The sequence below is a fragment of the Myotis yumanensis genome, unplaced genomic scaffold, assembly GCF_028538775.1.
Source record: "Myotis yumanensis isolate MYYU_CA2020_CCGP unplaced genomic scaffold, mMyoYum1.0.hap1 SCAF_9, whole genome shotgun sequence".
Lineage (NCBI taxonomy): Eukaryota > Metazoa > Chordata > Mammalia > Chiroptera > Vespertilionidae > Myotis > Myotis yumanensis.
Genome location: NW_027223760.1, coordinates 55384318 through 55409093, shown reverse-complemented (window position 1 = coordinate 55409093; position 24776 = coordinate 55384318). Strand labels below are relative to the sequence as shown.

The 24776-nt window shown below is 34.2% G+C and overlaps 1 protein-coding gene across 4 annotated transcripts in view; it reads left to right on the top strand.

Annotated features, from left to right (window-relative positions):
- DGKB (diacylglycerol kinase beta) overlaps positions 1 to 24776 on the top strand; it is a 526570-nt gene that overhangs the window by 168471 nt on the left and 333323 nt on the right. For all 4 annotated transcript variants that reach the window (XM_070424374.1, XM_070424375.1, XM_070424376.1 and 1 more), the window contains one exon: positions 6678 to 6776. In XM_070424374.1, coding sequence (XP_070280475.1) covers positions 6678 to 6776 — 99 coding nt within the window. The remainder of the gene's footprint in view (positions 1 to 6677; positions 6777 to 24776) is intronic.

Sequence of the window (24776 nt, the reverse complement as noted above, 5' to 3'; positions counted from 1 at the left end):
AGTTCTCTTGTTGTAGGACAAATTGTTCTTGCTTTTGTGGGAATGAAACAGGTAGGAGCTCTCAGTTAAGCAAATGAGTTTCTTTGTAGTATCCTTCACTCCCTCCACCCCATTTAAAAATTTTTCTTAAACACACACATACACATAGGATAATGAAACAAACTGTGACTTGCTTTTCAAAAATAAAATTAAATACTTTCTAAAGTGAACACATTTTCTTCAATGGTTTTCAGATATTAAATTGTATTTACATTTGAAACTTCCTCGATTATGAAAAACAGTTTTATTTTTGAAGTGTTTAGTTATTATAATAGGGTGTCCAACAATGATTTAAATTACACATAAGAATTATTCAGCCCTAGCCGGTTTTGCTCAGTGGATAGAGCATCAGCCTGCGGACTGAAGGGTCCCAGTTTCGATTCCGGCCAAGGGTATGTACCTTGGTTGTGGGCACATCCCCAGTGGGAGGTGTGCAAGAGGCAGCTGATCAATGTTTCTCTCTCATCGATGTTTCTAACTCTCTATCCCTCTCCCTTCCTCTCTGTAAAAAATCAATAAAATATATATTTTTTAAAAAGAATTACTCAAATATGCTGAGTCCTCAGTTTTAAGAAAACCAGGATTTTTATTTTTTTAAAAATTTATGCATATTAAAAATGGTTATTTTTTTCTTGTACCTCTATGAAATATATAGATTTTGTAGGAGCCTGCTCCTCTTATTTTTTCTATATACTGCATCTTTCACTAGTTACTTTTTTCCTAGTTACATTTTTAACAGAAACTGAAACTAGAGAATATTAGAATTTATTTCTTCTTTTTATTTCAAGTTATTTTCTCATTCTTCATAGGTTTCAAATGTCTTGTCTTAGGTTTATTCTTTTTCTTTTCCCGAAAAAAAATGTGTTTTAAATGTGTACTCAGCTTGAACACTAAAAATATGCATTGCTACCTCTCCTAATAGCAAAGCTTTAGAGCTTTCAGAATTTTCTTTATTTGACACCTCTCCTCCCATCTGCATTTAATCTTTATGAAGTATGTCTACCACCCTTTCCATTCTATGGGAATCACTCTCCACAAAGTTCCCATTACTAGTGGTTCCCTACTGATATGGCATTTTGAAATTATTTTCGTTTTGTATTCCATTTTGTTTTTCTCATTTTATTTCTTTTGTGTTAGTAATTTCTTTCATCAATGACTCCAAAATCTACATTTCTAGCTCAACCATTTACCAGTTGGACATTTATATTTGGTCTTGATCCTGGCCCCAGCCTTGCAAGAAATTAGGTCCTTCTTTTTTACAAGACAGAAGAGTTCCACTTCTGAATAAGCTTTACTTTTTAAAAATCTATGGATTTTTATGTTTAAATAAGTTCAGACAACAGGCCCTAACATTTTAACTAAAGATCAATGTGTACATGAAGATAATTCTATTTGTTCACTATGGCAGAACACAGTCTAAACCAAGCATGTGAAACTCAAAGGCTAACAGGGGCCAAATAAACAAGGTTTAAGTCTATGTGGGCCGCAAAAAACAAAAGCTTCAATTTTCATAGAAACATAGGTTTATTTTGATGGAGATATGCTGAATACAAAGGGCTGGAATAAATGAGTAATCATTAACATAAAATAATAGAACATTTTAATAAAAATTAATATTTTTTCTTGAACATTAACTTACCAGACACTGAATAACTGCACAGGTTAATAAGCGTAATGCAAATAAACCAATTTTCCTTGTTCTCTGAAAGCAAAATATTTCCTGTTGCACACACCAAACAAGTCAGTCCAAGACTAATGATGTGGCAATCAGCTGCTAAAATATTCGCTGCTGGTATTAGTGGAGAGAAATAGTGCATCTGCACATAAGGGAAATGTGCAACACGATGATAGTAATCAGTCATTAGCAAACATTGTAGTTCATTATTAATAATTATGTATAACAGGATATTATAAAAATTAAGTTATAAAATTTCTATTAAAACATTTCTTACATACTGTTATATTGCCTGGGCTGCAAAAATATTCATTGTGGGCCGCATGCAGACCGTGGGCCGTGAGTTTGACATGCTTGGTCTAAACTGTAAATGTCTTTATATCCCTCAGTTCTACTCAGAAAATAAGCCAACCATGAGTTAAGGCAGAGTCAGAAAAAATGGCTGTCCTCTTACAGCCTGAGTTGTTTCCATCCTGAGGCTTCCGGCCCACCTCAAGCTTATTTGCTGTAAACCATGGTCTCCAGGGTCCCATGGGTATTTGGGTTGTGAAACAAGAATCACACAAAAAATAAGAGAGTTCTCATATATTCAGAAAAATATATAACCTTATCAAAAGTAACTCTAGCCTCTGAGTACATTTGGATTTTTTATTTTAAGCAATTATAAAAACTAATTAATATATTGATTTTGTGTTTCGGTTAAACAGAATAATTTACTAAGACCATTTATATATTTAGTATAATTCATACTTTCTTCTTTAACCATGGTGTGCAGATTTTAGTGTCAAGTTGATTTGTTCTTGACCGATGCTCACCGACGACTACTGATTGCCTTTAAACAAACGGAATCTTCTTTCTTAAGTCTTCATATACATCCCAGAAAGTGCTATTCATGTAGAAAAGAGTTAGCAGAAGTTGTGGCATTGATGGAATATGGCACCATTGATGTGGAGCTTTTAGAAAGCCTATCTGAATGAAGTCCAGGAGGAATAGAGTCCAGAGAGAAACAGAGACTAGAAGTTGACTTCATTTCAGGCTTCTCCAAATGCTATTACTTCCTTTTATATATTACCTTTGGACATGGCTCCAGTCTTAGAAGTCAGATTGATTAGATTATTAAAATGGTCATTCTCCAACTAATAAGATAGTAGCTGTGTAATCTTGGGCCAGGTATTGGGTCATTTCCTAATTTGTAAAATAGAGTTAATGATATCTGTATTGTAGGATTATTAATAATAATTCAATAAGTAGATGTGTTTAGGACAGAACCTCATACATAGTAGGTGCTCAGTAATTGACAATTATTATCATAGTGAAACCTAGGTAACATATTATGTAGGGTCACAAAACCCAACTCCTGGCTCTCAGAAGACACTCCATGAATATTACTCATGCCATTTCTCTCTCCCCTCTGGAGGGATTGGTGGCTGCCCAGTCAAAGTTGGAACAGCAGTTGCAGTTCTGAAAACATCCAGGACCATGTGATACTGATTCTCACAAAATCTTAGGTGAAGCTGATAGCAACTATTCTAACTCTATCAGACTTGGTATCATCATGCTTCTAGTAATTGGAAATAGAGTTAGAAGTCTACTTATTTTATTCTTGTTGTTCACCTTTATCTCCTATAGCCAACCCATCACTGAGACTTGAAATTTTCTCCTTAAAATACCTCTCTCTCTCTCTCTCTCTCTCTCTCTCTCTCTCTCTCTCTCTCTCTCATTCTCAGATTTCAGTTTTTGTCTCCATCATTCACAGCCCAAGTGCAAGCTCTTAGCACCTCTTAACTAGATTAGATCTGAATCTCTTGGCTTATCTCCTTAACAGAAGGTACTTTTCCTATAATGCAGGCTACTTATCACCTCCAGAATCATTTTCTGAAAATACTAGTTTATTATCATATGCCACCTTCAGCAACCTCTGATAGTCCTGTGATAATAAATGCAACCCTCACCTCCTCTCCTGGCCTGCTTTCCAGTTCCTCAAATATCAGACCCTAAGCTAAGGCACATGGCGTATATACTGTTCCCTTCTATGTGCCCTTATGTAGCTCCCCATATTGGTGGACAGTCCCTTGGGAAGGCCATGCTCCCCTGCTACCTGATATTGTGCTTACTCTAATCCCTTCAGTGGACACATTTTAAATGTTTACTACATCTCAAGAACATATTAAATTCCATAACTTTCTTAAACATTTCCTTGACATACTATTTCTTTTTTTCTGAATACTTTCTGTACTTTTAATCCACACCAAAAGGAAAGGCTGGATGCTCTCCAGTGGTTGTATGTCTGCATGCTGACATTGTCTACACTGCTAGACTGCCATCTGATCCAGCTCTGGTCCAATATACACGCTATTTCCCTAATCCACCCAAAGTTCTTGATGGAATGCTTAATTTAGAGAAGGTCCTCTCTAAGTTAAATTTAATGACTGATATACTACTCTTCCTACTATAAATGTATATTTTACATATGTGACTTAAATTCAGTTTTTAAAAAAATCTTGCAATATTCAAATATACATCAGCTATGCAAGTAAGTTCAGATAAATTTTTGAAGTTATAAACCCATTTTAACACCTCCTTTAAGTACGTACCTCTGATTTCTTGATGTTATTCTATTTTGCCATCTTGTAGTTATAAAGATAGGCTCTTTGAACTAAATTCTATCTTCAGTAAATCTAACCAGTTAAGGAAATTAAAAACACAAAAATCCTGTTATAACAGGTCATGTGTGGTCAATGCTGGCAAGATGTTCAAAAGGCCCTGCCCCTCTGTCCTTCAGAGTCACTGGAAACTGCAGCCAAGATTAAAAATCAAGTACTTTCTCATCCTGTGCACACAAGAATTTTTATCTTGGATCCTGCTATTTATAAGGGCTTCTTAGAGTCTGCATTCTCAGTTTTAGAGAGGTTGTACAGGTTCAGAAAGCTAAAGCTTTTTCTCTGGGAAACCCTGGTACTTAAGAGCCTGAAGACACATAGTCTGTCCTTGGTTTTGGTTCAGTTTTCACACTGATTGGCATGCTTGTTTCCTAAGACTACCATACCAAAATATTACAAAATGCGTGATGTAGCCTCACTCTCTCATTGTTCTGGAGGCTAGAAATCCAAATCAGATGTCAACTGGACCATGCTCCCTCTGAAGGCTGTAGGGTAGAACTCTTCCTTGCCTCTTTCTTACTAGTTTTGGTGGTTGATGGCAATCCTTGTTATTCCTCAACTTTCAGCTTCATCACCAAATCCTGATCTCTGTTGTCACACATGGCCTTCTTCCCTCCATGTCTGTCTCTCTGTGTCCAGATTTCTCTTTTTCTATAAGGATACCAGTCATTGGATTAGGGCTCAAACTATTCCAGTGTAACTTCATCTGAACTTAAACACATTCATAGCTACCCGGAGTGAGGATTTCAACATATCTAATCTGGGGGGGGGGTCTAATTCAACGCATAACACTTGGTAATCCATTATCTCTAAATCCCAAATTCCAGGGCCACGATTTAGTCTAAGAAAATTGATTAAGTACAATAAGTTAATAATACATTTAAGCTAGTCACTAATTTTATTTTGAAGAAAATATGCATTTCCCAAATCAGTGTTCATTTAATTAGCTCTGTTTTTTTTTTCCTGTGGCTTCAACTGCTTCTTTATTTTCAACATCTCCTGCCTCTTGACAAAGATCAGCAGTTCCTGATTAGATTAAGCCACTTTTTTTTATAAGAAGTTAACATGCTGCTGACAAGCAGAGCTGCTAATTATGGATGAATGTGTAAAGGTGCTTTTATTTCAGATAATGCAGCCACATGTGCATGGCTATAGTACAAGTAGCCTTAACTCCAAATCCAAGGCAGGGAGTTAGCATAGAAGACTTTCTAGGTTGAAGGACAGTAGAAATACCCCCTTCCATAGAGTGCCATCACCCACAGTAAATCAGCACTCTGTACACTCCTATCCTTGGTTGCCAAGTAACTGTTACAGAGGTAAGTTTATTGTAAAATTTAATTTAACCGAGACTTAAAAGGGGGAGCTTTTGAGTCAAAACTGCAACAAGATGTACATAGTTCCTTTTTTTTGTTTTAAATAAGAGATATTATTTATTTTTTAAATCATTTTTAACATGTATAATTTTTAAAATTATATTTCACATTAAATTGATATGGAATGGGGCAGGAGAAGTCCCTATAAGCATTTAAGTAAACAACTGTTACTTTAGCAAATCTGTATGATTCCAATAAAACCTACCACCTCAATTTTTTAACATAATCACTATTTAATGTACTATGTTATAACATCTCAATTTAAATGTATGGCCAACATCGATTCAAGTATATGTTTAGGTTTATATATGTTGAAAAGTAAGTAATACATTGTATGATTATGCACTAGATTGATGTAGAGCTGATAAATACAGTATAAAGGTACATTTTTATAATGATAATCATCTTCTTATATTTATATCCTGCTCCTACTGAGATGAATCTCTGGTTACATTTACATATTGAATTACAAAGTTAAAACTAATGATGGGATCAATTATGCCCCATACTGAGCTGTGCACTTTGGAATGACTTTGAGAAAACAGGAGGGTCACAAAAAAAAAAAAAAGCATCTACAGTGCACAGTGGTTGCAAGATTATGCTAAGGAAGAACTTTAATGGACAATAATGTGTGTTTGTCGAAGAAATCAGGTTTCTTTTGGTATAAAACCTAAAGCACATTTTTAATATAAACATTTCTGAGAATTAGGAAATATATAGGCTGTGTTGTAAAAGTTGCTGCATGGTTTATTTACAGTAGATATATAAGGGCAAATGTAATATGCATCTGATTATGACCCTGCTTGTTTGTTCTTATAATTCTTTTAAGGTACCTTTAAAGTATTTACTGTTTTTGAGTTGAAATACAATCTGTCCTATGTTTGCTGTTGTCATGCAAAATGTGAGAGTGTCCTCTCTCTCCTTTCCCAGCTGCATAATAAATGTGCTTCTCATCTAAAACCTGAATGTGACTGCGGGCCTTTGAAGGACCATATTCTACCACCCACAACAATCTGTCCAGTGGTACTGGTGAGTTTCGCTTCTCATCATGTTGCTATAACTTGGGGTTGCTATGACTGACTCGGAGACCTTACCGCTAAACGCTTCCAGAGCTAATTGTCCATTGATCAAGGCAGAACTTTACGGATATAAAACACTTATTGCTTTAGAGAAGATACCTTTTCCCGCTGTATTTCCTTTCTCCTTCATGGCGCAATAAACATTTTAGTGAGGTGTGTCTACCTGAAGCTGACTCAGCTTTTAACACTGAGTCATGCTGTACTTACCAGAAATTGTATAGGCAGAACTCCTCTACATTTTACATGGTTTATAGATCCAGCTTCCCAGAATAATGAATTTATTCTTATGGACAATTTTGCTGGGGATGCACATTATATATCTGCAATGTGGAGGTCTCTCATCTGGGTCAGAGGCTACCTAGCATGAGGATACATACCTTGAAGAAAGCTATGCATTGCCATCAGGAGTATTTTATTTTTTATTAGTGAACAATACATTGAACTACCAGAAAAGTAACTACTTAATGCATTAAATTTACAAGTGAAAAATGGATAAGGAAGATAAAGGAACTCTGAAAAGAACAAGCCTTGATAGAAAGAGAAGCAAATAGTCAATGAGAATGTTCATAATACAAATCAAAACCCAAATTGTTTCTGAAGCGAAACAGTTATTTTACAAAACAAATGATTTTATATCTACAATGCAGTTTTCATTTTTTAAAATCACATGAAAATTAAGTAGCTGCAACTTCAGTTGGATATAATAAAAATACAACTAAGAAACGTTAGACAAATACTTTTCTAAAGGTCAACTTAGAAATTAATCAAATTACTCAATTTGTACCCACTTATGATTCATTTTGTAATTATCTGTAAAATACTGGTTGTATTTTAAATGTCCTTTAAAAAAATTACTAAAAACTTGTCATTTTCTCAAACTGCAAATATAAAGCAAAGGAAAATACCTCCACATTGCTGAGACTAGCAATAACTAATTCTAACTTTCCTTTCTTCATGTAAAATTTATTAGACATCCTGTAGTAAAAAAGATTAATTAAAATTAATGAGAGCCGTGTAAAAATAGTTTTTATTTTAGATGAATGTGGGTGTTGTTTGTATACTTTTATAGTATTTTCTTAAAGAGAAAAGACTTGTAGAGTTTTCCTACATTTTTGCTCTTTAAAAAGTGGAGTAATTTGCTAGTTTAGATGCATTCTTGGTCTCAGAATTTATCTCTGAAAACTAATATATTATGTCATCCTGTCACCCAGCTGCCTTTGTGAGTTCTATTGTGTGAGCCAGAGGAGGACTACTTCTTTGGCCCACTTAACACCAACTTCTGGTCACATAAAGCCGAACATGAGATAGACTCTTTCTGTTACTCTGTCCTTTCTTTCTTTGAGAGAATTAAAGGTAAAGAATGTGTGTCCTGTGAATATTCTTCTATTAATCTTGCAAACCCTTTTATTGCTTTTTGTTCAGTTGATTCTGAAGATTTATTTTTAGGCACAGAATCTTACTGCAGTTTTAATCATGATATGTATGATTATTTGCTGTTTTATCATTTTCTTGGTACTCTCTCCTCTGAAGTATTGGGCACTATTGACGGTTACATCTTTAAATTCTACCTTTCACTGACTTTCATTTATACAACACTCTCCTGCTCCTTCTTGTGTTTCTCTGGATGCTGCATTTTAGTACCTTTTCTGGCTTTCATGACCTCAACCTGCCCTATATTGGTGCATTTCTGTGCTCTGCCCTTGCATGTCACAAGCTTTCCACCCCTAACTTCTTCCCAGTGGGGTCCTGTTTATTTGTTTCATTACCCACTTAATTTATATTTAGTTCATCCTCCTTTTCTGAATCTCATACCTGAAACCTATAGGGCCATGATGTTTTATGTGCCCAATGTATTATTTTTACTTAACGTAATCAAAATAACTTATTTACTGAGCACATGTACTATACCAGCTACTGTACCAAACTTTTATTCATTCATTAAACATGTATTTATTGAGTGTCTATTATGTGCCAAAAGTATTATAGATGGGGGAAATAGTAAAAGGTTAAATAAAACATTTACCTTCATAGAGTTTTCATTCCAATGGGGTGAAATTGAAAATAAACAATGCAATAAATAAATTATTTAGTACCTAGTTATATTAAAATACTGATTGTATTTTAAATGTAAAGAAGAAAATTAAAGCAGGAGAAGGGGAGAAGAAATGCTGGGGCTATGATAAAAAAAAAAAAGGTTGTCAAGAAAGAGTTCAGCAAGGAGATAGTTGAGTGAAGAGTTGAGGAATGTGAGGGGGTCACCCATATGGCTCTGTGGGGAGAGAACTTCAGAGACAGAGAGCTCTCCAAGGAAAGACTTGGAAAGACACAGAGGTAAGAGAAACCTGAAATATCTGAAGGGCATCAAGGAGATTGGGGCCTGAGCGAGCAGTGGAAAGAATAGTAGAAGAGGAGGTCAAAGATGTCAGATTTTTATCTACTGTAGAGTAGTTTAGGTCATGGTAAGATTATTGGTATTTACTCAGAATGAAGTTGGAAGCTAATAGAAGATTTTGAGTTACATTTAAAAAGAATAACTTACCTCTGTGTTGAAGAAGCAACAATGGGAAAAATATATGACATTACAGTTTTCTCAGAGAGAATAGGGACTGGGTCATTGCTTAGAGCAAAGATGGCCATGAGAGATGAAAAGTTTCTGAATTAGGAAGAAGGTACACAACATTCACCTAGGAGAATGGCAGCTTAATGTATCAAGGAAATATCATTGGTTGAGGGGAAGTAACTTGTTAATGATTATAAATTTAGAACAAGACCAGTAAGCTTGGTTGAGTATATTTATGGTCATATTCAGTCACATTTCTCCATCCACATTCCAGTTCCAGGAGTAGAATAGGCATAATACAGCCTTAGAGAGACTATGTTTCATCAAATCTAATAGAAGGAGAGTGTAGCCAGGGAGTTGAGGGTATGCATGAGAGTGATTATAAGGACTGACCAAGAAATATAAGCTGGGAGAGGAGGGAATTAGAGCAGAAGAGTGAGGTATGGTAATGAATATTAGGAATAATAAACTGTGGATTACAATTGAACCAAAGATTATTGGAATCAAGGTTGTTGGTGTCAGGTTATGAGAGTGGGTGAGGTGGCAATTGACATTATGAAGGTGTTGCAGCTATCAGTAATATTATATATGAATTAATTTAATCCTCACAGTGATATCATAAGATTAATATTATGACTATTCTCATTTTACATATGAGGAAACTGAGACACAGAGGTTAAGTGCATTTCCCGTGTCACATGGCTATGCAGTAGCAATTCAGGATTGGAACCCAGGAAGTGCCACTCTAGAACTTGTGCACTGAGCTGATCATTCCCACCCTTTCTCTAATTCCTAAAGGGACTTTCTCCTATATGTCTCATCTCTGTGAATAGAATCTTAAAACCCCTATTTTCCCAAGCCAGAAACCTAAGGCTCATCATTAATGCTGCCTCATCCTGAATATCAAATTCATCATTAGGTGGCCCATATTAATGTTGTTAATCCTTTTCTTTCCTTCAGCCCAACCGTGACACCTAAAAGGTCACCCTCACAAACTGCTCCCCTGGATTGTCCTAGTAGCATGCTTCCTAATTGCCTCCTTTCCATGGACCCTCCATTCTGCTTCCTGTACCCACTTTCAAAAATGCAACAAAATATTTTTCTGCTTAGCTGTATTAAAGTAAACATTTTCAGTGATTCCTTGTTTGAAATCCAAACTCTCCGGAATGGTAAACAAAGCTCGAACTAGAGCAACCCACCCAATCCTTACATATCACCTTACATACTAGATATCAAGAATAGTTTGAACTACTTATAATTCTCTAAGTACACCTGCTCTATAAAACCTTTGGGATTTTGTATATGTTAATTAATCAGCCTAAACGTTGCTTTAAAATTTCCCCACCTGGTAAAGTAGAAATCAAAGTTTTCTTTCTTATCATGGAATAATTACATTAACCATTAAACCCATTAACAGTTTAAATACTAATAAATTAGACAAATTAATAAAGTTGTTCTGTCCACAAAATTGCTTAATCTTCTCTTGAGTGATGGCCTCAGAGGCTCTTCAGTTTGTAAACTCTCATTAATATTCCAGGAATGATTCATACCCCATCACTGCTGTAAATTTTTAATCTTTTGTTTAAAGAACATTATTAGTACTCACAAATAATACAACTTGTTTTGTTTTTTATTCTTTAGTAACAATTTCTTTCTTAAAAATTATTAGTTTGTCATGCTAATGTTCTCTAAGAAAAGCAGGTGAGGTTCAGACTCAGTTATTGCAAATGGCAATAAATATATCTGTCACATTCTAGAAAATATAGAATGAAGACTTAAGCTATCTAGTTTTGTTGCGGTGTTTGTTTGTTTGTTTTTTTCCTTTGCTTTGGCTCTGTGGTCAGGAATTGGTTATTGAATGAGCGATATAAACTCACTATATACCCCTAACTCATAATTGAGGCATCTTAATGATATATTTCCAGGTCAAGCTGTCTTGTGATATTTTAGGACATCTTCTCAGGTTTTAAGACATCATATTTTCAACATTTCTGTAATACCCTTCTCAGCCTTTCAATTTCTCCCTAATACTTGTTATTAACTTTAATACTTGTTATTAACCATATATGTGCATTCTCCTGTTATGGAAATTATTAAGGTAAGCATCTTTTCTGCACCGATGACATGCTTTTATAAGCATGCACTACAAATGGCTTCCACAGACAATTGCTCTTGATGGTGCCTATTGCCATAAAAATGGACTAAAACCAACTACTCTGAAATGGAAATAAAAATGTAATCATCAGTGATTCCATACATCAGATATAATCACTGTTTTCTGGGTTTGCACTTGGCATCTAGCATATTTTGAGGATACTGTCATAAAACTACTTTGCTTAAAATTTATGTAGTGTCGGAATTTTATCAAGATTTTTATGACTTTTTTATGTGTGCGGGTACTTATAATGCTTTCTTTGGAAACACTTTCAGCAAAATTGATTACAAGCACAGTTGGATTACTGCTATGTGAAAGCGCATTCAGCACTGTGTACAAAGGTAGATTTCCTGAAGGTCTTCCCTCATCCCTCCTCCAAACAAATAAAAAGTGATTTCAATGTATTCAGTTAGGTTCTTAATAAGCCACTTAATTTCTATAAAAGACTATGAATCCTTACCAACTGATTGCCAAAACAGATGTTCTTTGTTTCATGGACTTCATTAAAAAAGGCATTCTTGGTTCTTTTTCTAGATCACATTCAGAAACCTCTGCTGTCTAATCCCATTCGAAGATCAATACAAAAAAAAAACTGTAATAATTCCATTGGGAACATGGCCTGACTAGTGTGCAGTCCACTCACTCGTTATGTTCTAAATTTTACCTCAACATAAGACATATTTGGCTCAATTTGTTTTGGTCCCTTACAAATTTGCTTTCATTAAATTTGCTCACCTTTATGTTATTAACCTGCATTAAAAGGTTGTTGTTTTTATTAATCTCATGAGGCAATCTATTGACAAAAAAAGGATATATTGTTAGAGATCCTTCATTACCTAACAAATCCCTGTTGGCTGTGTATCATGGTTTATTATTTTTTGGACCTATGAGTCTTATTACTGTCACATTTTATCCTCTATCTGTAGAAAGCATAGAGTGAAATTTATACCCACAGTAGACTATGTTGTTGGTATAAATATTCTTTACTTCTATGTCTTAATCTATAACTTTATCACTATCTTATCCATAAATCTTCCTTCACTATAATGGCCTCATTTAGTAATATAAAGTTATTTTTGATAGCATGTAAATTGGTTAGGTCACAAAAATCAGTGAAAAGGCTAGATAAAGTCCCCTTGATTCGTAGACTTCTATAGAATGATGGTTTTATCTTACATCCTTGCCAAGTTATATATATTTTATGATCAGGCAAACTGGGTCTCTAGGAGTATACATGTTTTTATAATGATCCTTCAGTTTGAAGAAAGTAGTCAATTTTTTGTGTCTCTATTAACAAAAGAGGATTTGAGATGTCTCATGAGGAATAGCATTTTAAACTTTATGTTTGAACAGTAATATGAAGCAGATTATCATAAATGTCTTTTTGTTTGTTGTTTTCTTCATCCTCACCCCAGGTTATTTTTTTCCATTTATTTATAGAGAGACGAAAGGGAGTGATGCAGGGACAGTAAGAGGGAAGAAGAGACAGAGAAACATCAATGGGAGAGAGTCACATTTATTGCCTCTTGCACGCGTCCCGACGGGGTCAGGGATCAAACCTGTAACTCAGGTACATACCCTTGACCGGGAGTTGAACCCAGGACACTTCAGTTCACAGGCCAATGCTCTAACAACTTAACACACCATGATTTAATTTAGTTTTCTCTATACATAAAAGGATTAGTGTACATTATTATTTAAAACCTAAGTTCTTATTATTTCAATAAGGTGTTAATTACTTATTTTAATTTTTTTCAATTACAGTTGACATTCAATATTATATTTTATGTGTACTGTACAGTAGTTAGACATTTATATAATTTATGTAATGATCACCCCAATAAATCTAGTATCCACTTGGCACCATACAAAATTATTACAATATTCCCTATTCTGTACTTTAAGGAGTTAATTACTTAGTCATTTTTTATAATTACTGTTAAGTAATATTATTATGAGTAAAAGTTATAAATACAATGTAAAATGAGAAAACATTTAAAAATCTGTAACCAGTTATATAAGAATGATTAATTATATATAAATAGAACAACTATTGAAGTTTTCCTCTTGATTTTTAGGTGTACATTTTGTAATTAAACTTAATATATCATGTGACTTCCTATTTTTACACTTAAACTTATATCATTGAATATTTATTTCTGTATACTACAGAACATCACTATTATTGGCTGTTTATTGTCTCATGTGAAAATATCATATTTAGTTGAAACAGTATATCTAGCATGCTTCACTTATTTATTTTGTTATTGTAAATAACATTTTTGTGAACATCTTTATGAAGAGTGGCTACTCCTGGTTACTCTCTAATTAATATTCCAAAGTATCATTTTTCCTACACTGTATTATTTTGTTCTGCAGGTGAATCAGATGTCAGTTTAGTTCTTCCAGAACTGCAAACACATTTTCAAATCAGGAACGTAGTGAGTGTGATTGCTTGCTAAAACCAAAAATTCATTTTAGAATAAACTATTGATTCTTTAAACATTTAAAAATTAACTTTAGGTAATTATTTTATCTTACTTTTAAACATACAATATCAGAATATATAGTAAAAGTAATATTCATTGACAGGAAGTGATATGACATAAAACAAAGAATATGTTTATCATCATGTCCTTTGGACAGATAGTGGTGTGCGCCTCCTGGAATATTTTCTTCTGTTATAATATCCTAATTTACTTAAAATTAACCTTTAAGATTGCCAACAAGATAAATAACAAAGCTCATTAGCTCAGACAAAGGAAAACAAAACTATTTGGAAAATATACATTTTAAACGTATTCTTTAGATTTGATTCAAATGGTTCCAGTTCTGCTTCTCTTCTTTCTTCATTGTGACTGTAAACTCGGCCAACTTGTGTTGCTGAAGCAGCAGTCTCCTTATCTCTATGTATAACACCCTCGGAGAACCATATGTCTATATTCTCTTCTTCCGATCTTGCTTGCACTTCCACGATGATAAGAATTCCACAGAAGTATGCGTTGTAGGTATGGTGGTTGGGTCTTAAATAGCATAAAGTTTGTTAAAGCTTTCCTTAGAACATGTGTTTCACCAAGTCATTGCAACTCAGCAATGTTTAGTGTGTGTTTCTTTCTAATAGTCCAAGTATTATGGGTTCTTTCTGTTTGGCCACTTATCTCTAAACAGCAACAAGTGACTAATTCAAAACTAAACATCGTACAATTAAAGGAGGGAAGGAGATATTTGAATTCCCTGTGCCTCTGAAATTTGGATTTTGGATTCTCTGTAACCTTATTGCCTCTCCTAGTTACATATTTAGAAGTGTCGAGTCTGATGGGAAGGTGTGAACAGTTGGATAAGGAGGAGACTTGCTGCACTGAACTTTAGTTTTCATTAACACCCTTTCAGCTGCTTCCCCATTCTTTTCCATTTACCTCTTTAACCTTTAACCACAGTTACTGAAGTCATCAATTTTCTTGAGATTCTTTATGTAATGTACCATGGGTTTGTGCCTTTGCAATTTTCTCTTTTGTCTAAAGAGTGGGACACAGCACATTGGCAGTGCTCAATAAATGTTTCATCAATGTCATTTCTTAATATTCATTTAATTAATATTCATTATAGATCAATTCATAATTGTCATCACAGTAATGATAGGCAAAAAGGAATGTCATTTTTTTATATTTTGGAAATCTAACTCAGACTCAACTTCATGGCATTGTTTGTAAAGGATAGCAGCTTTTAAGTATTTTTTAATTTTTTTAATGTATAAAATTAAATTCTGTATGTTCCTTTTTTTGGCCAATTGTTTTCTGCTTTATTTTTTTAAAAATATATTTTATTGATTTTTTACAGAGAAGAAGGGAGAGGGATAGAGAGTTAGAAACATCGATGAGAGAGATTGATCAGCTGCCTCCTGCACGCCCCCCACTGGGGATGTGCCCGCAACCAGGGTACATGCCCTTGACCGGAATCGAACCCAGGACCCTTGAGTCCGCAGGCCGACACTCTATCCACTGAGCCAAACCAGTTTGGCTGTTTTCTGCTTTAAATTCTAATAAGGAACACCTTAAGCACTGGAGAGCTTTAATGTTTATAAAATGTGTATACTTAGTTTGGTTGCACACAGCATTCATGCACATATACGTTAAAGGCACATAGTATAAGAAATGGGAAAATGATCCATCAAAACTAAGTGTTGATTCTATCATACATTGTGAGATGAACCATTTATGTTGCATTGTTTTAGTTAGATTCCTTTTATTGTTTTCTGAAGAACCCATCTTTATGTTCACCTATTATGTAGAATGCATATACTAATAAACAGTCTATTCTAGAGAAAAAGTTAATCTATTATGGCTAATTCTATTTGTGTTTACCTAAATGAATATGGTAGATTTCTATTTTTAGGACTAAAATACTATTTTTAGTTAATTTTCTAAAACATTCCTATACATTTCTATGATAGTGTATGCCTAAAATATAGTTGTATCTAGAACAAGTTATAATATATTTTAGGGAAACCAACTTTTGCCTCTTTGGTTTTGTTCTGATTTATAGAATATCAGAAACCAAAAGCTGATATGACATAATGGGAAGTTCAATTACTTTAAAATCTCATGAAAATCTAAAATCTGTAGCCAAAGAATGAACATTGCCTTAAGAAGGACTAAAATATTCAAAATGTAAAATCGGTGAGATAGATTCAAACAAAACAAAGAATATAATGCGCCTGATTCAAAAGTGAGGATATGGGTTCATGTTTTAATGAATTAAATTATCCTACAACTTATTACCAACAATATTCAAGGCAGTTTATGTAAATATGCAGTAAGCAATAATAGGAAACATACTGTTTTGCCAAAATTAAGTTAGACTTAGAAATTCATGTCACAGTAATCTACAAAGTTGATTGAGGTGGTTTGCAAATTTGTCCCTGAGTTTCTTAGGAACCTTAGAAAAAGGAGGAAATATAGGCATAAAAATAAACCATTCACTTAGAGAAAACACTTTTATTGTTACTGTTGTAATTGAGATCAGAGATTAATTTCTTCCACGTGAAATGGTGTTGGTAGGGAACTACACCTCAACAATAATGCTGAACTCGATGCAGTAGTGTTTGTTTCCTTTGGTTTTGCCTTTTGGCAACAACTATCAATGCAGACTGATGGCTTATGGCCAAAGTGCATATTAGTATAAATAAGTCTGCCTGCTGCCAAAGTAAAATAGTAATAATTTTGCAACAAGACAAGAAACAAGCATAGTAGTTAAAAGTTAGGGGCGTGTCATGAATAAAGATTTATTGCATTGAGCAGAGGCAAAGGTTACTAGCAATTGTTTTACATAATCAAGAATACTGAGGAAAGCACCTATTTTATAATATACTGACTTAAAAGGGAAAACCCAAAGGTCAAAAAATATGTAGAGAAAAAATAATGCCTATCAGAAACTAAAATATCTCAGTATCTGCATAGGGGGGAAAATCAACATGGAGGCGAACTGAATCAATAATTTTCAGGAGAGGATGAAAACAATCCATAGTACAAAAAAGAATCAGACCAAAGTGGAAAGAGATCATACTATCCCTAAACAAAAAATTAAAACTAAGTTATGAGGTCAATTATACTGAAGAAAATCAAATTTAACTACAAAGAACGTACATTTCTTCAAATTTACAAATTACTTAATGTAATTTCCATGCAATATTTTGTGCTTGTCAACATGATTCCAAAGTTTTCTAGGAAGAATAAATGTTACACAAATACATTATAATTCTGAGACAGAAGAGTAATAAGGAAAGACCTGTTTTAACAAATCTCAAGCATTTGTTTATTCAAGATACAGTGATCAAAATAATGCAATAGTGTCTCTAGAAGATATACAGAACTGATAGAAGGTCTAAAGTTTAAACCATATTGAACTCTATGTAATAATGTATATGATATAGATTGCGTATCCAATCTGGCAGGGAATGGTAGGGATCAGTGGTGTTGAGATTACTGTATAATCAGATGGAAACTAAAGTAATATAATTTCTACTTTATACCTATCCAAAACAAATCATTCATGGGTTAAATATTTAATTTTTGCCTTGTAGAAGGCCCTTTTACCTTTCCTGAAATGGGAAAGATAAAAGAAAATGTTGACAGATTTGAAAAATCAAAATTTCTTTAAAAAACTGTAAATATCAAAATGTATAAATCCAGGTAAACTTAGGCATAATAAAGAAAACCATTTTGTAAATGTAATACAAAAAATTAAAAAATATTTTAAAAATGTAAATCTTATGAATAATCAAGAAATGCAAATTAAAAGAATGAGATACACTTTTCCTAACCTTTTTAGAAAATACTGTTGTCAAAGATATGAAAAATTGGCCATTCTCATTAAATATTAGTTAGATTAAATTGCCACAAACTGGCATAAAAGCTCCCAAATATTTGAACCTCTAGGTTGGTGTTTCTACTTATGCCCTCTATAGGAAGATCAAGGTTAGGGCAGGTCAGATATACAGGTCTAATTGAATTTCAGTGGAAATAAATGCTTTATATCATTTCCATCTTCTAACTTTAAATTTTAAGTGCAATAAAAATTTGAATCTTTTCATCACTAGATATTTAAGGATAAATTTCACCTTGCAAAGGTAACATGTTGGTTTTAATGAAATGGTGGTGGTGATCATAAAATATTCATATACATGCTTCCTTAGTTTTATTAGATACTAGAGGCCTGGTGCATGGATTTGTGCACCAGTGGGGTCCCTTGGCCTGGCCTGTGCCCTCTCGCAATCCAGGACCCCTCGGGGGATGTTGGACTGCCGGTTTTGACCTGATTCCCCACAGGCCAGGCCAAGGGACCCGAAACGGGCCTCTAGTATGCATATAAGATCATTGGTTAATCTCTTCCAGCCCTCCCCCCTCTCCCCTTCCCTCTGAGATTCATTAGTCTGTTCCATGTTTCCATGCCAGAGCGTTGTGCACCTGCTCCCTGGTGATCAGTGCGCATCATAGCTACCGGTTGGACGGTGAGACAGTCACTTATGCTTATATATATAGATAACTTGTCTATTCTCAACTTCACTTAGAACCAAAGCAACATAGATTCACATATAACTTTTGGTCCATACAGTCATACCTCAGAGATATTGCAGGTTTGGTTCCAGAACTCTGAAATAAAGCGAGTTACTGGTATATCTTGGACTTATTGTGGTCTCGGGTTCCATATTATTGTAATAAAGCAAGTATCACAATAAAGCATAATTTTTTTGCTGGTGGAGGGTCTTCCATTTGTGAAAAACATAACACCTGTGAAGCATAATTAAGCAAAGCACAATAAATTGAGGTCTGCCTATACATCAACTTCACGTATACAATATATGCAATGATTGTTGACTCTGTCTGTTCCTTAGTTAAACCTATATGTCCCCTTCATATGGAATAGGATGGTTTAGTTCTGTTGAGACCTCCAAGCTTACCCTTTGCTATTCAATTTGATGATAAAACTTATCATTTCAAATTTGGTTGCTAATATTTATGGGAGCTTTAATCAATTCAGCTTTATTTGTCAAAGGAAACCCAAATCCTGAAGGAATACAGCATACCACCTAGTGTTCTATTCATTATTACATTACTTTGATTTCATCCCAACCACAAAAAGAATGTTCAAATATTTTTCTTTGGTTACCATTTCTCCAATATCCTTGAGTCTTCTAATGACTATATTTCTCTTAATTTCTTTCCTTCTAGCATTTTCTGATTCTCTCAGAACTCATTTTTGTCCTCCCATGGCATTTCTCATGACCTGTAATAATACACTATTGACATGCTGATTTACAAAGGAAAAACTCAAACACAGCGTAATCCAACATGCTTATATTTGGTAGAACTCATGATTCGAGTCCAGCACTTGAACTTCTCATTTTTCATCCTTAGTTGTGTGTGTGCCCTAGAACCCATACCAGAGAAGGAGCTGTTTGTTCTCGGGTGTAATGTTATTTTCTGAACTTGTATATGGATGTGATCTTTATCTGCCTCTTAATGTTATGCTCTCTGTAAGGGGTCTCATCCAGTTCTGTGACTACAACTACCACTTTGAAATATGTCCATTCTGTGTGTTCTCCCTCACCCTTCTAAACCCAAATATTCTGCTTCATGTGGTCAATTTCCCCTTAGATGTCCCACGGAAGCCTCTGGTCCATACATGAGACATCATTTCTTGTACAACAGTTCCCTATGCTCAGTCCATAGCACCATCATCGTTCCTGACACTCACACTAAAATCATTTAATCTTTGTCTCTAGTATCTAATTCAATTGGACACAGAATAGATGCTCAGCAATGTTTACTGAATTAATGAATAACATTCAGTCAGCTCTTTTGAATCTCATCCATTATCACTTTTTCCTGTTGAAAAGAAATACATCAGACAGTGACAAATATCAAATAAAAATTACAATGAACAAGTGACAGAAGCTTATTTTAAAAAATCATCAATATCCTATGATAATTGAATTTTATTGTTATAAGCTAATAAACTTTAGATTTAAAGTAGATGATGATGAGGTAGCATTAGTGGGTGTCCAGTTAGCATTGTGCCTAATTTCTGAAGTGGCACTTGAAGTATTTTGTAGTCATTACTAAAATTTAAAAAACCTAGTGATGGTTACACTGTTGTAGTTATATAAAATATCCAATAGATGGTACTGTGAAATGCCTAATATTCCAAGTAAAGTAGTAGAGACCTTACAGGGAACATTTCAGAATTCTGAATAGGATCAAAGAATTTTCCTCTGGTTATCAAATTATATTTAAATGTTATTTTTTAAAAGTATAGCTTAAACAATACAGCAGTCCATGTCAAAATATCATCAAATTCACTCCTAGTTTAGTTCCAAACATGAACATCAGTGTTCATTATTAAATGGAACTTTAACATTGTTCATATTCTATTAGTAGGAGTTTATTGTAGGGTTTGTTTGTTATTTTTGTGTGGCAATTACAATTAGTTTATGTTACTTTAGTTAATGTTACTTTAGTTAATGTTACTTAAGTCACAGCTTTTTTAGTAATCGACTGTTAACTGCACATCTTTGTTACAAAATTCGACTGAAGCATTTATGCTAAAAATTAAGCCAGCCTGTGTGAGAACATCTCCCTTATTACTTAGCAAGAGTGCGTCCATTATTTCTTTCATTTTTGGTTTCTACCAAGAGCAGTCCAATATCTGAATGAAACTTTACACTATTTTGTAAATATAACACATATTTCAAACATATAAAAATATATTATGGAGTAAAAAATTTATTTAAAAAAGCAACAGTTTAAAAATTGGTTAGTTTGCTCTTAAAATGGCATATTAAAAGCTGCAATTTGTACGTAGCCTCATTTATCTTGGTGCTCATTTGAAATTTCCATTTTAAAGTGGTACATGTATATTTGTAAGATTAATGTCAAATTGTAATTACCAGAAATAAGTTTTATAAAACCTATATACAAAGCTAAAATTCTCTAAAGAATTATCTGATAATATAGAAAATGTCTGAGTATCTTATTTGAAATATTACATACACCTTTTTAAGTTTTTCTACTATTTATGATATTCTTAAAAATGCTGTGTGTATTCCTTTGTTTTAGAGTTATTTATTGATTAATTTAATATATAAATTTTACTGCATATGACAATATTGCAGGCACTAGAGAAACCAAGATAAATAGTTTTAAGGAAGAATGTTTCTGTATGAATCAGCAGCTTCTTGTGGGATATACATCGTATATTCCTCAGCTTCTTTCTACATTTATCATTCTTTCATGTTTTAGATAATAAGAATGTGTGGTATATTATTCATCCTCTTATAAGAACATATTATTAGGTACATATGAATGTCTGCTTAAAGAAAATATGCTATTGAAATAACTTGAGCTACCTTAAGTAATTGAGACTCTTTTTCTTTATTTAAACAACAACAATGATTAGAGCTTTGGTAAGTCTAGGCTGTTCAGACCATTGTCTCCTGACTCATAGCAGAATACATATGTCAGATTTGCAATAGGAAGGTGTGGGATGAACAAGTATTTCCCTGGGTGCTTTGAGTTAAAAGTGATTTCTGCCCACTGCTGTGTCATGAAAACATCCTTTCGGATTCATCAGGAAATAATGGGGCCTCTAAAATCCTCTGCAGATTCTTTACGTTTTGCATACATTTAAAGTACTATGTTCCTTTAAAACACAGTGACACACAATAATTCATTCACCCAGATTTTCACGTATATTGGATGTGCATAACATTACATGGTCAAATTCTTACATGGGTTTAATGGGTTTAAATATAAACTGTGCCTGGCGATCTCAAGTGGTAGTCTCTTAATAAACATCAGATACTTTTTATTGCTGCCCTCCTTTATTTCAGTAACATTTTAATTAATTCACATGATTGAATAAATGTACATTGAGACTTGTTTCCTAATGAGGGCGCATTTAGAGGAAAGGTTTTGCATCATTCTGATATCCTGTGGGTAATTATATTCTAATTATATGGTCAGGGGAAAAGAGTCTATAACACAGTCCTGATATTGTTTGTTGGACCCAATTAATTACATGCACATAATGAAAGTTCATGATAAGGTTGACTGGCGGTTAGTGTAAAATTTTAAGTCAATTGAATCTTAGCCTAATGTGAGTACAGAATTGGACTTTAACCTGGTTAGAAAGTGCTTCGGTGTGCGATCAGTGGATATTTAGAGGGACAAAGGATGAGAACAAATTTCATTTTCACTTATTTGTTTTTTTTTAATTTAAGGTCTTTTCCAAGATTGATGAAAATGAAAATTTAGCAGCCTAATGATTTAATTCTAAATATTAGTATCAATATTATCTCATTACCTACAGTGATTTTGGAAAGCAGCAGCACACTAAGGATACAACAATACATTTCTAGAATGGGTTCATGTACTTCTTGAGTGCAAGAATATCCCTACCAGGAAGTATTGTTGATTAATTTTATGAAATTAAAATTCAGGAGGTATCAATCTATTATACTAGGTTTTTTTTCCAGGGTGATTTTAAAAAAAATTTCAAACCACTGACTCCACTCAGACCTCTGTCTCAAACATTCACAAATACATTCAAATGTACATATGCATAACTCATAAATAGACATCTATTAATCATCTGTATGTAAACTATGAGTGCTAAAGACTAATTAGAAAAGAATAAGCCAGTAAGCATGTGCATTTCACTTTGAAATGTGCTTTGAAAAAGTTTGAATCTGATGTTTAAGAAATTTGCAAGGCATCAAACATCAAACTGAAGCCGCGTACTAAACATCAGCTCCATCCCTCCCTTGCTCAATGCCATCGTTCTCTTTGCTCAGATCTTGGAAAGAGTCTTCAGGATGGAGAACAATGGAGGATTTTCTATTCCTTCTTTTCTTCTAAGCCTCCCTCTCCCTTCTTCTCCATTGCTTTCTCTCTTCTGTCTCTTCTCTCCCCTCTTGCATCTTCCCTTCTTCCACTCTATTCTGATCGCCGTAGCACAGATAGTTCATTTGAAAATATACGTCTGTTGGTTCCCATCTCCTCCTTAGCAATAAAAATAGTTCCAGATGAAGAAAGTGCAATCAGTGTTTTCTGGCTGAGCTCTAAGCACCCAGTGGAACTAAGGGGATCATTTTGGTTCTACAGTTAGTAAGTTACCATGTTATTAAGAATTTAAATATGCCAGGCATCCTTTTAATCCCAAGGTTGGTATAGTTATGATACTCACTGTACACTTGATGAAAGTGAAATTTACAGAGATTAAGAAATTTACCTAAAGTCACATAACATGCAAGTGACTGAAGCGATATCTGCCTTACCCCAAATCCCATGTTCTAAACCTATTTCTAATATTTATGCCGCAGTCCCCAACAATTGGGTAAAATACATTTAGGGGACCTAGACCATATTTCAAAGAAGAATGGGAAGAAAAACAATGGAGTAAAAGTAGATTAGAAGTGAAGAGAGGGGAGAATAGAATATATCAGAGAGTGGGGCACACAGGGTAAGTCTTCTTTGTGAAATTATTTAGAACTATGTAAATACACACACATTCCTATCCCGGAGCAGAGCTAAAAAAAAAAAAAGCAAATTGAAGAAGCTTTTTTCAATCATCTTGGCTTCTGATGATGTTAGGATAACATTTCTAATGGCTTAATTTCACTAGCTATTCAGTAGGTAAAACAGTACAGAGTAACAGAGAGGATTTTAGTGACTCTGGCTGATGGCTTTTATATGTAGAAATCTCTGTTTGGAATCATTTGGATAGCTCCATAAAGAGACAGTTTTAACATTTTCACTGAAAACATTTGCTGCCCCTAAAGTTTCCCAATGTCCGTCGCCCGGGTGCACCTCCCTGCAGGCTCTGTGTGCTCCCTTCTGGACACAGCCCTGCACACGTCCTGAGGGAGCCGGTCAGGAGGGAGCCTCGCTCTCCCTCCTCTTCCACATCCCCTGACCCAAACTCTGCAAACACGCACAAATCGCCACATTTACAGAAGTAAGAATAGAATATTTTTCTGAGCGAGTACAAGGGTAGTAAAGTCATCTCAGGCACAAATCTTTTTACCATTCAATTTAAGTGGGTGCGAGCTTAAAAACTGGGCTCCAGCAAGAAGTGGTTAGGCAAGGGCTCCTCGATAAGATTATAACATGTGTATTTTCTAAAATATTTTATTTTTGTTGGTTATACTTGATTAGATATGTCAAAGTGCCACTGGAAAAGTAAAACATTTTGTAATTTTTCTAAGTGAGCTGTATGCCATACACTGAAATAATCATTGATTAAAGATGTTAATAAAGACAGTGACAGTGGTAGTACAATTATTTTGATTTCACTTGTTTTTAAAATTTGTGTTGTATGCATATGTGTGAGTGAACACACTTCCGGATCTGCAAAATCAGAAAAGGTTAAACAACTTGCAAAGCTGGGATGTGGAAGTAAAGTTCATAGAAATAAAAAACGTGTTTGGTTTCTATATCTCAGCATCGTCCTTGATACATTTTATTATCATCTGCGAGCAAAGAACAATTTGGCCTGAGGCTGAGGAGTATCCCATTGTAAGAAGGCGGTTGTTCTTTTCCCGAACCTGTTATTCTCCCTGTCTCTCTCTTCTTTGATGCCAGAGGTACCTGATTGTATGTAAGAAAAAGAAACTATTGAAAATAGGGTGTTGTTGTTTTTTTGGCCTATTTAACATACCACTGTACTGAAGTTATTCT